At 35.1% G+C, this 13,471-nt stretch overlaps 1 protein-coding gene across 1 annotated transcript in view; it reads right to left on the bottom strand.

The window, feature by feature from the left end:
• Positions 1 to 1,371: 1,371 nt before the first annotated feature.
• Positions 1,372 to 13,471, bottom strand: part of LOC127853779 (protein eva-1-like) — a 120,519-nt gene continuing 108,419 nt past the window's right edge. The window contains exons 4-9 of the mRNA XM_052388548.1: positions 13,003 to 13,161; positions 9,817 to 9,960; positions 7,902 to 8,075; positions 5,713 to 5,847; positions 3,532 to 3,636; positions 1,372 to 2,911 (exon numbers count right to left, since the gene is read on the bottom strand). Of these exons, the coding sequence (XP_052244508.1) occupies positions 2,598 to 2,911; positions 3,532 to 3,636; positions 5,713 to 5,847; positions 7,902 to 8,075; positions 9,817 to 9,960; positions 13,003 to 13,161 (1,031 nt within the window). The 3' untranslated portion in view covers positions 1,372 to 2,597. The remainder of the gene's footprint in view (positions 2,912 to 3,531; positions 3,637 to 5,712; positions 5,848 to 7,901; positions 8,076 to 9,816; positions 9,961 to 13,002; positions 13,162 to 13,471) is intronic.

Here is a 13,471-nt window from a genome sequence, read left to right as displayed (position 1 = left end):
CAAATATTGCAATAAACTCCAGTAGATTTAACATTGATATTGTGTTTAGTACACACAAGTTTTCGATGTCACATATCAGAGTACTGAACGATAGCAGGATTTTAGGAAACATAAGATTGCCTCCCATGTAAGTCAAGTTCTGATATTTACAATTATATCACTGAAACATAAGAGTACTCTGTAAGACTTTGTAAGTTGCCAACTATCATGAACAGCAAAATTTCACCTCACAATCTTGCCTAAATTTTATATAAATGTAATAACTGAAAATAATTTAATGGCTCAAAATATATATGCATACATGTACTTTTTAATTTTACATATAAATTATAAAATGATGATATGTTGCTGCAAAATAATGATTAATGGAAGTTTTACCCATGAATCATCCTCACAACCTGCCATTTACAACACTGTAAGATATTTCAGACAATAATAAAACCTTAAAATAATGACTAAAGTCGACATATAAATAACAACAGCTGAAATTGCACAGAAAATATCAGCTTTAAAAATAAAACAACATGTAAAAATCAGATCAGTAGAGGTTGTACTTTCAATAACAAAAATAATCATGTACAAGTACAAATGTGTATACCGTTGATCTTTGTAGAGTGAACAAAGTTGGAATGAAACTTAGACAGTGATATTATTGTAGAATAATGTCAAAATGCTGTGTTAAATTTTAAATGTTATTTTAGAACAAACAAATTTAAAGCAATATCATGATCCCTTTCAGTGCGGGAACCAAATTTTGAAGGCCTGTGCAAACAGTTTGGATCCAGATGAGACGCCACAGAACGTGCTCATCAGGATCCAAACTGTTTGCTATTCTGATAGTATTCTTTGGAAAAAAATGAAGAAAATGCTAATTTTAGAAATCTAGCAGATGACATTTTAGCAGACGACAAATTCCCCAGCATGCAAAGGGTTATGGATGATTCGGAAATGTGCTTGTGTTCAGACAATATACACCAATAATACAGCCTTTCAGTAATTTAAGGCTATTGAACTTTTAAATATTGAACTTTAATAACTGACTTAACTGTAAAATATACCATTATGTTAAAATGCCTTTTTTTCACTAATTACTTTGGAATCGATGTGAGGAAGATTAAACAAGCAATAGGTAGGGTTTTTCAATTGGAGCAAACAGGAAATTTTCACATAATTTGTGTCCTGTTTATGTTTACGATTTGGAGAAAACATAAACAAAAATGGGTGTGAATTGATGCATACATCAAGAAAAACAAGAGATTGACACGCAATATGGTCCCCTACCGGTGAAACTCCACCATTGTCAGATTTTTTTATTATTTATTGCCATAGCAACCATAATTATTGATGAGGAACAAAATGAAATGTCGTGCATAATCTCCATATTGCCATCTATCCATGTTTTAATTTTCATGAAAAAATATAAACTTTTAAAGTTATCGCAGGATCCAGAAAAGTGTGACGGACAGAAAGACAGACTGACAGACTGACGGACAGAGCGCAAACCATAAGTCCCCTCCAGTTTCACCAGTAGGGGACAAAAATCTCAATATATGTCCACATTGTATGTACCTGTATTTCAAACAAGTAAAGGCATTTTATTTCATTAAGGCCAGACTAAATGTTGCTTTCTAGATCAAGCAAAAATTTAACATATTCATATTAAACGAATTTAACAATTTCAATAACAATAGAAGAAACCATAACATGAAATCTTGTTAAAATAATGATAAAATAAGATTAAAAGTATATCCAATAGAAGCACTTAATTATATACAGATTTTTTAATTTAAAAAGGCTTCCTTTTCTATCATAAGCATATTGCCAAACATTATCACAGTATCTATCATTTACCATAATTCATTTTTACCTTGCCATTACTGATAACTGTTTTAAACAAGAACACTCACTCATTTATTTACATAAAAGTTCCCCTGTTTATAACTGGCAAGACATTTTGAGGACTGGTTAAAACAGGTTTAATTCATTTTCAACTATCCCGGTACACTTTCGGGATAATGTTAATTTAAAATTGTCAATAAGTAGACACTTTTTTTTACTTTACCGTTAAGTTATGTTATTACATTTTCATAATGCTGCATTGTTTTCTCAAAAATTTGAATAAACATCAAACATGTATGGCATTACTGCTATGAAAATTGAGTAATATTTGGTAAAAATATAAGCATAGAAAAAATAAAGTAAAACAATACTTGTTAGGAAAAAGTGAACATCATTACAGATCAAAGCATATGTAAAATCATTCAAGGATATCAACAACTGTACTTAAAAAGTTGTGAAGCCATTTTCTCAGTTGTGTTGCACAGTGCTTGCAAGGGAAACAACTTGCAACAGGTTTGTCTCATAGCACAGCACAGAATTACCTCCCTTGCTAAGCAAAACGAACCATCCTTTTCAAGTTTCAACATAATTTTTCATTCTCTTTGATTTCTCTAAACTCAGCTCTTCACAAGGCCTGACCTCTTAACCCGTTGTCTAGGCTTCCATTTAACTTGAGCCTACCAGAAGAAACTCTTTCTTGACGTTGTTAATAATACATACACATTTTTCAAACAGATTCAGTCCTTCCACGTATTAACTCACCCGTAGTAGTTAGTCAAACTCCTATCTCCTATATCACTGCGTAACGTACATGTAGCAAAATCACGACTTCTCATTGGATTAAATCGAACGACCTCAATTCGATCAACAGACTCTGTTCGCTCTAATGTTGGAGCCTCAATATGATTGGATGGCGCCGCATGGTTTTCGTGCGCCGGCTCCGAAACGTCAAGTTTCGCTCGCGATTTGCGCTTGTTTATTATTGCAAGTCGTATTATCACAAGAAATAGCAATGAGATTACTCCAAAGGTAACACCTAGCACTAAATATAGCACAGCTTTTTCTTTGTTTTCTGAAATGGAAGAAGACAAGTATGTAAATTATATTAACAATCATGAAAACCATGCGTGACTAAGTATATAAAGAAGGCTGTGTTTCTTATGATCATATATTGCCTCCATGCTGCAGAATTCACTAATAAGACAATCTAAATGCAAACGGATGATGGAAATGACAAATATGCCTCTGAAGTCAACAATTCTTGAGTCTGTTTTGTTAAACAAACTTGATAAAAGTCTCACAACTTTATGAAGTTCGATGAAGATGTAATAAAAACAGTTTTGAGCAGAAATAACTACAATATTAACATCCATATATACAAACAGAAAAAAAGACATAAGCTAACTAAAAGTCACATTAAATTGTGTCAACCGAAAAAACATTGGCCAACTCATATACCCTTTAATATTCAATAATAATTAATAGTATGAATGACAAAGTTGAAAGAATTGAACCAGTAATACAGTATAAATATACCTGTGATAAATTTCAAAGTGTTCAACCAGTTTGTGATTGAGTTTATACATACCAATGATAAAATTGAAAGCGTTCAACCAGTCTGTGACTGAGTATATACATACCAATGATAAAATTGAAAGCGTTAAACCAGTCTGTGACTGAGTAAATACATACCAATGATAAAATTGAAAGCGTTTAACCAGTCTGTGAGGAGTCTGGTTGCTGAAGGACCCTGCGGCTCTCTGGAGGAACTTGTGTTGGTACAAGGTGTCGTCTTACCTGGTAACAACAACAACAACAAAATGATGCCACAATACACCCTTACTCTGAAATTTACCAAGTAACAGACAGCAAATATTTTAACACAGTGCAATAAATTTGGCCTGAGACTATGAATGTTGATGTGGGCATTTTAATATATAATTTTTATAATTTTATGTTATGTTTTATGTTTCATAAATAGTTACACAGCTGTCTACATACTATCTGAAATCTTTAAAAGTTTAGATTATAAACAATAGGACCATGATAACCCTGAAGCGCACACCTCAGTTAAAAATACACCAATAATTAAAGACTTGATCTAGTGGCTTTGTTTTGTCAAGAAAAACATTTTGACCATGTTTTTATCAAGATCTAGCAATAAACGAGGCTTCTAGAGTAGAAACAAGCTTTTTATTAGATTTGACCACATGACCTATATTTTGAATGCTTATTACCAAGATTCGGGCAATCAATTTATAAAATCCAATAATTGTTATTTCCTTCTATTCATTATAATAAACCAAAATATGCACAGTGGAATCCCTCTTTACCCATTCCTGTCTATAACCAGAGGCCTTACCAAGCAAGATTCACATCATGTTCTCCCTCTTTACCCATTCCTGTCTATAACCAGAGGCCTTCCCAAGCAAGATTCACATCATGTTCTCCCTCTTTACCCATTCCTGTCTATAACCAGAGGCCTTCCCAAGCAAGATTCCCATCATGTTCTCCCTCTTTACCCATTCCTGTCTATAACCAGAGGCCTTCCCAAGCAAGATTCCCATCATGTTCTCCCTCTTTACCCATTCCTGTCTATAACCAGAGGCCTTCCCAAGCAAGATTCACATCATGTTCTCCCTCTTTACCCATTCCTGTCTATAACCAGAGGCCTTCCCAAGCAAGATTCACATCATGTTCTCCCTCTTTACCCATTCCTGTCTATAACCAGAGGCCTTCCCAAGCAAGATTCCCATCATGTTCTCCCTCTTTTCCCATTCCTGTTTATAACCAGAGGCCTTCCCAAGCAAGATTCACATCATGTTCTCCCTCTTTACCCATTCCTGTCTATAACCAGAGGCCTTCCCAAGCAAGATTCACATCATGTTCTCCCTCTTTACCCATTCCTGTCTATAACCAGAGGCCTTCCCAAGCAAGATTCACATCATGTTCTCCCTCTTTACCCATTCCTGTCTATAACCAGAGGCCTTCCCAAGCAAGATTCACATCATGTTCTCCTTCTTTACCCATTCCTGTCTATAACCAGAGGCCTTCCCAAGCAAGATTCACATCATGTTCTCCCTCTTTACCCATTCCTGTCTATAACCAGAGGCCTTCCCAAGCAAGATTCACATCATGTTCTCCATCTTTACCCATTCCTGTCTATAACCAGAGGCCTTCCCAAGCAAGATTCACATCATGTTCTCCCTCTTTACCCATTCCTGTCTATAACCAGAGGCCTTCCCAAGCAAGATTCACATCATGTTCTCCCTCTTTACCCATTCCTGTCTATAACCAGAGGCCTTCCCAAGCAAGATTCACATCATGTTCTCCCTCTTTACCCATTCCTGTCTATAACCAGAGGCCTTCCCAAGCAAGATTCACATCATGTTCTCCCTCTTTACCCATTCCTGTCTATAACCAGAGGCCTTCCCAAGCAAGATTCACATCATGTTCTCCCTCTTTACCCATTCCTGTCTATAACCAGAGGCCTTCCCAAGCAAGATTCACATCATGTTCTCCCTCTTTACCCATTCCTGTCTATAACCAGAGGCCTTCCCAAGCAAGATTCACATCATGTTCCTTTGAACCCTTTACCACTAAGATACACATTTTCATGCATTTGTAGTCTCTCAGAAAGTTTATTTTAATTAAAAACCTTTTTTATTAGATTCAACATTTTAAAGGCTTCATTTCCAACCCTTAGCTACTGACGCGAAGCAAACAGCATAAAACCTGAACAGACTGCGAGTTACTTGCAGGCTGTTCTGGTTTTATGCTGTTTGCACATAGCCATTTTCACTTTGCTTCTGAGTGGGAAAGGGTTAATGTCCATTTTAGAGGGTTTCCAATGTATACATAAAAGCCTCTTACCAGGCTCCAGTTTATTGTCTTTGGAACTAATATCATATTTAGGCCCAGTTTTTGTCCCCTGTGTTTCCTTGCTCTCCCCTAAAACAGGATTTCCAGGTCCCTGTGGGAATCCATAGCTGTCATTAGGGGCTGCGTCTGAAACCAAGGAACAGCAGAGTGAAAAAGTATACAAACAAGAAACTGTCAGAGACGGTTGATGCTCCCCAAAGTTTTTTTTTGTCACAATATTGCACTATATATTCAGATAAAAAGAAACGTCTTGAGGGGCATAACTTTGGACAAAATAATACGATGGATGGTTTAGCAACTTAAAAATTTCAAAGGGCCATAACTCTCTTAATAAATTATCTAACAAGAGCCCACAAATAACATGTGCATCTCTTCAAGGTAGTTAAGCTTCCCATAAAGCTTCATTGAATTCCAGTCAGTAGTTGGGGAGAAATAGCCCGGACAACAGTTGCACTATATGTACATCAAAGGGCCATAACTCTGTGAAAAATCATCCGACCATAACCGGCAGATAATATGCACATCTCCTATTGGTAGTGAAGCTTCCCATACAGTTTCATTGAATTCCCGTAATAAATTGCTGAGAAATAGCTCGGACAAGAATTGCACTATATGTACAATAGAAAATTTCAAAGGGCCATAACTCTGTGAAAAATCATCCGACGAGAACCGGCTGATAATATGCACATCTCCTCTTGGTGGTGAAGCTTCCCATAAAGTTTCATTGAATTCCAGTCATTAGTTGCTGAGAAATATCCCGGACAAGAATTGCACTATATGTACAGTTAATGGAAAATTTCAAAGGGCCATAACTCTGTGAAAAATTATCCGACCGGAACCAGCTGATAAGATGCACATCTCATTCTGGTAGTGAAGCTTCCCATAAAGTTTTATTGAATTCCGGTCATTAGTTGCTGAGAAATAGCCAGGACAAGAATTGCACTATATGTACAGTTAATGGAAAATTTCAAAGGGCCATAACTTTGTGAAAAATTATCCGACCAGAACCGGCTGATAATATGCAGATGTCCTCTTGGTAGTGAAGCTTCCCATAAAGTTTCATTGAATTACGGTCATTAGTTACTGAGAAATAGCCCTGACAAGAATTGCACTATATGTACAGTTAATGGAAAATTTCAAAGGGCCATAACTCTGTGAAAAATCATCCGACCAGAACCCGCTGATAATATGCACATCTCCTTTTGGTAGTGAAGCTTCCCATAAAGTTTCATTGAATTCCGGTCATAATTGCTGATAAATAGCCCGGACAAAAATTGTGCACGGACGGACAGACAGACGCATGGACAGACAAAGCGGCGACTATATGCTCCCCCAAATTTTTTGGGGGGAGCATAAAAATGAAAATGCGAGCAAATTTTGAGGGAGCATAAAAATAAGTTTAAACCTATTATCTAAACCTATTTAAGCCTTTGGCTCATTGTAGCGCTCTCGAGTCTGTTTTATTGGTACAACTTGTACTTGGTGTCTATGGGATAGATCTAAATAAAGAATCATTGCACTGTCTGAATCGAACCCATGACCTCCCATACATAATATAACTGACATGTTATAAAATTAATGAAATATATAACAATGTAACAATTTAGTGTGGGTGGAATAACTTACATTATCCCCCTTAAAAATGTCAATCTTACTGTCAAACAACTTCAGCAAGTTTACAAGAATTTGAAAAAAAAAATCTGCAATACAAGAAAATCCATTGTAATATATACTGACTTCTGAACTGTCACTCCCAACAAGCCATGAACTACTATATCAAGTGTTTTTATCTACCAAATATCCTTGCCAAATCACAGTTAAAGAAGTGTAAACACTCGTAGAATCGTAGAAGATCGCAAAATTATGTACTACATGCGAGAAACAGATACATGAAGCATTCCTTCTTTAGAACCTTTACCACTTAGATACGTATTTTCAGGGATTTGTTGTCCCTTAGAAAGATGTATTTAATTTAAAACCTTTCTTACTAGATTCAAGTTTTTAAGGCTTCATCTCCAATCCTTAGATACTGGTGAGCAGCAAACAGCTTAAACTCTGAACAGACCATGAGTTACTCACAGGCTGTTCTGGTTTTATGCGGTTTGCACATAGCTATTTCCACTTTGCTTCTAAGTGGGAAAGCGTTAAGAAATAAGGATTTGTTTCAATCAAACACAAACCTGCCGGAAAAATATCTGTCTGTATCATGGTTGTGTGCGAAGGTACTTTGTTGTGGGTGGTGGAGAGGTGGATGAGGGAGGGGCTGTTGTCGTTAGTCTCCACTTCACTACCCTCGCCTTTCTGCTTCTTTCGTTTTGTGTGAATACTGTGACGTTTTAGCACCTGTTTTGGAACTAGAAATAAAATTCACATTGAAGACTGATGAATTTGAAATATAAAGACAATTTTAAAGGACTCAAAGATAAATTACCTCAGAAAAGTTAATCATGATTTCGGAAAATTCAGATATACTAAATGCTGAATGTAATGGTACGCAGAAAAAGCAAATTTCTAAATGTTTGATAAGGCACAAAGACAGAATCCTGTGTGTAAAGCAGAAATACTTTTTTGTGAATTTTAAACAAAGCATAAATAGAAGAAGGTTTAGATACAGAACAACACATTTTTATAGTTAAGTTTTTGAATATGAATTTCTGACCAAGAAATACACCAATAACCCCAAAAGGTTAGGGTAACTATTGCGAAATTTTGAATGAGGTATAAAGAAGGTTTTAATAAGTAAAAAAAATTCTACTGAAACACAAATATCTTCATGGGAAATTAATCTACGAAATTTAACACTTATAGTAATTCCCTTATGTGTAAAACAATCTCCCCAACAAAATACAAAAACACACATAAGAAATAACAGTAAACAATTGATATTTTGTCATGTCTTTGTAGAATATTTGCATCAAATAAGAGTAGAACACCCTTTGAAAGCTATAAAAGGCATATTTGAAATTCAAAACGCTGTTTGCAGAAATACATCGTTTTTAGTTAACAACAATGTCCTTGAATTATAAACAATCTTTCTACCCTATTGTTATTCTCAACCTCACAGGCATTGTTGAAGCCATAAATCTCCATTTTTACTGCTTTGACCCCAGCCAAATAATCACTTGACTGCATATTAATGGCTCATTAGAGATGTGATTAGGAATACTCATTTGGCGTACCTCTGACCTTACCCAATGTAAAAACTGGGGTGGCCCAAATAGGCTAAATAGCTTATCAAATTCCTCAGCATGAGCTGGTCCATAAAATGTATAATGTATGTCTCAATATTAGCTAAGTAATTGGGCATGCTATTTGTGGGTGACACATTAGACAGTTATGCAAATTGTAATATTATATTTCAGGGCTAGAGACAAGCTTTTGTTCTGGTGCTAAATGTCCACTTACTTATAAAATATTTGGGGGTAATTAATCGTGTAATAATGAAGCTGAGCAAAAAAAACAACATTTACATGGAATAAGGTGCCCCTGTTTTCATGTTACGTGCTTCATTGTACATCTCATCATGTATGTTATGACACTGCACATTTGTTTTTTAGTATCTCAACATGATGATCATGACTTTATTTTTATTGTGTCCATTTTATTACATTTTCAGAAGAGTAAAATGTTGTTTTTCATGCAAAAAGGCACTTATCTAACTAATTGCAACATTTCCTTGGCTATTTAACCCTTTCCAACTGAGAAGCGAAGTAAAAATGGCTATGTGCAAACAGCATAAAACCAGATCAGCCTGTGAGTAACTCGCAGTCTGTTCAGGATTTATGCTTTGTGCTGCTCATCATTATCTTATTGTTGGAAACGGAGGGACTCCAAACTCGTCAAAGTGTGTTTCTGCGTTGTAAATGATTAACCCTTTCAGTGCGTGAACCGAATTTTAAAGGACTTTGCAAACAGTTTGGATCCAGATGAGACGCCACAGAACGTGGCATCTCATCTGGTTCCAAACTGTTTGCTATTCTGATAGTATTCTTTGAAAAAAAATGAAGAAAATGCTTATTTTACAAATTCAGCAGACGACATTTTAGCAGATGACAAATATCCCAGCATGCAAAGGATTAAACCATGCTTACTCACCACATGTGTAGACTACGTTGAGGTATTTGTTGACGCCTGTGGGGCATGGGTTACCAAACACATACTCCTCCGCGTGCAGCATGCACCGTTTCTTTCCATGACAGAGCCGAACCAGCTCGTCAACTGCTGTCTTGGACCGGCATGCTGGAACGGAACAGTCGAAATTGTATTCAATACAAGTAGTTGGTGTAATAGGGTGTTTTGTAGTGAAAAACTTAAATACATCTAAACAAAATTGAAATTGAATTCAATACAATCAAGTGGTGTTATGGTATTTGTTTTGTTAAAAGTTAAATAAATATAATAAACTGCCACAATAGAATTGTATATGATCAGTTTGTGGTCTGGTATGAGATTCAGATTTTCTCTTAATCACACAGATACATCTTGAACAGACTGTTGTTTGCATGCAGTCATTTGCACTTTGTTTAAAGGGCTTATCAGCACTCAATGTGCATAATTATGGCGCTGGGTCCTTTGACTTTCATGGAACTCAACAAATTATATACTCACTCCTAATGACATCCCGTTGTGATCATAACTGTTGACAATAAACAAATGTTTTAACATATGCCGTCATGTTACACAATTATATAGCATACCTTTATTTCCAAATGGCATTGCGTCTTACATAATGTTCTACAGATATAATAGGTACCGTCAAAATGCAGTCATAAGTCGAGATTTTTTTCCACAAAAAATTGGTTAAATTTACAGTCTCGACTTATGAGGTCGTCCATGAAAAATAATGATGACATTCAATTAAGATCGATCCCCGCGGAAATGGTTAAAGTCGTTGTCGTTGTTGTATAGAAAACTTGTTGAAATACGACACACAAAATTTCCTCTTTTAACTGATACTTACCAATAATATAACCACAGTGTGCCGAAACATTTCCCTTGTTTTTATTTTCATAATTTAATCCAAAGTTTTCATGTAAGCAGGTGTGTTTTTTTACAACTGAACGTGTAAACAAAAGATCGAGTCATTTTTAAAGTAGAGCGAGAATTGGCAACCTGTGTGAATTTACAGTTTGACATCAAAGGAAAACCGCTTCCTGTCAAGAAGCCATAAAGGATCACCCTTCTCGCCGATAAAATAAAATTTCTTTAATTTGTGAAGCGACATGTTTAACCAATTGCGAGTTTGTTATTCACTGGTAATCGTCCAATTATGTTTGAGCACGTGCATAGCTCCGCCTTTGAAACTATTATGTAGAACAAAGGTGGAGTTAGCGGTCTATTGGTTATGTCAATCATTGTCATAAAACGTGTTTATCGAGGAACTAATCAATTGTTTTGATAGCCAGATTAAAATTACAAAGATTTGATTACAGTGATCAGAGTGTGTCATCGGATTATAAGTTTGTGGATTATAACTAGCGTGGACAATTTAGTGCAAACTTTATAATTATAATTTATTAATTTGACTTTGATTTGTGAAAATGCCTCGAAAAAGCCAACGCAATGCATATGACAATACGTTTAAAATACGCGTGATAGAATTTGCAGAGCAATCAATTAATAATAGTGCTGCTGAACGCGAGTTTGGTGTTTCGTATGTCGTTGATGTGTAAATTACGATGTACATATATATATAAGTTCTGGTTTCCTATGTTGTCTTTGTTTTTATGTGGTTCATTATGATTTGCTTGTCTATATTTTCATATATTATTTTCGATTTCCTAAATATATATCGTATTGATTATATTAAACAAAGTACATAATACACGTGTCCGCTATGTCTACGTCGCACAGTGCTATATTGACGTCATGGTCTATGTATAGAATAAAAACTTCCAGTACATTTAAAATTGCATCTGTTTATGAAATTCTTGCACAGACAATTTCTGACTCGACTTATGACTTGGACATATTCAAAATCTCCAATTTTCGTATCATTTTTTACCCCCCGACTTATGAGGGGGTAGACTTATAACTGCATTTTTACGGTATGTAAGGCCTGAAACTTACTGATAGAAATTTAAAATACCATTATTAAACTACCAGTTAACAATCTCTAAATTACGAATGCACTTTATTGATACTTTTACTATTTACCTGCCTATGCTGTATATTGAATGCTACCATTTTTAATAAATTGGCTTTGAAATTATTAATCTGCACAGCCCAAAAATGTCCATGTTGCAAAGTTAACATTTTTAAGTTACCATTCAGTCCCCCTTACAAAATTAACTGGTATTTGCCCCCTTTGTAAATTGGAACCTACACATACTGAAGTTATGCTAAATAATAATAACGATTAAAATTGATTGCAACTAATTGGTAAATTGATTATTTTTTTAATGTGTTTATCGTCAAACAAGTTAACTTGACACTTTGTAGTCAGACCCAATCAGTTACAGTGAAATAGACTGCTTGCATAACAATCGTTTCTATTGTTTAATTTACAGGCTGGTATTACACTTTGTCCTATACATGTGATAATAATGTACTGTTATACTAAAACCTAATCAAATTTTATTTTTTTAAATACAATTAAAAATCCACAATTCAAAGAGCCCAGAATTGTTCTTTAGTTTTAACCCTTAACCAGTCAGATTCACACTTTCACGCATTGGTAGTCCCTTAGACAAACAAAATAAATTTTAGACTTTTCTTACCAGATTTAAGTTTTAAAGGCTGCATTTCCAACCCTAAAATACTTATAAAACAGGGACGACACTTTATGCTTTTCTCCTCTTTGTGAAAATACAGTCTAGACAGAAAGTGTTGTCCCAGATTAGCCTGTGCAATCCCCACAGGCTTCACTTAAATGCATTAAACCTGTTTTAACAGAGCAAGGCTCAAATATCAACAACCAATAGAAAATAAATGTTTAATTTATAAGAGCCATTACTTCATCACGGTTTAAATCACCAAATTGTTTATCTTATTTTTCATTTAAGGCTTTATAAACAAAGATTCAACACTGTTTTGAAGTGCACCATTAGAGTCATGTCTAACACCTGCCAAAACCATTGGATACCTAGATTCTATAATCTGTGTTTATTTAGAAGCTTGTTTCAATTCAATTTCCACTGACTTTCTTAATCTGCGTTTATTTAAATGCTTGTTTCAATCAAGGATTGAATATGCAACAAATGTATTTTCTTCATGAAGTGATAAGTGGATACAATAGTTTACCTCCAAAACTTTGCTATGTTTATTCAGCCTCCTACTTACTTGTTTTTGTTGCTGAGGTATTTCTAAGAAGTTCAGGGCATTTCAGGTCGCCAACATTTGCCCTTCCGAAGATTCCTGTGGATATGGCAATACGTGTAGACTGGCTACATCGCAATTCCAGCTGGTCACCCTCGCAAACGGTCTCACTGAAAAACTCATCTGAAAGGATAAAAGCACCTTGTTATGACGGCTGACAATGTCAGAGTGAGACATGAGAATTCACAATTTGAAAAACACATGAAATCTTTGCATTTTTTAATTGGACCAAACATTTCTGATTAAAACTTTCATTGAAACACTAGGAAATCAGTTTAAGAGATGATGATTATCATGCCTCTAATGTATTTTAATGTGTATTTTTACTTATTACGAAATAACAAAGACATTTACCCATATATAAAGTTTTATCAATAATATTGACTGCTCGTCAGCTTTCAATCAAAGTAACAGATAAACTTACCATATACAT

This window comes from Dreissena polymorpha, chromosome 12, assembly GCF_020536995.1.
Source record: "Dreissena polymorpha isolate Duluth1 chromosome 12, UMN_Dpol_1.0, whole genome shotgun sequence".
NCBI classification, from domain to species: domain Eukaryota; kingdom Metazoa; phylum Mollusca; class Bivalvia; order Myida; family Dreissenidae; genus Dreissena; species Dreissena polymorpha.
Note: the sequence above shows the minus strand (reverse complement) of the source record. Positions and strands in the feature narration are given on the sequence as shown.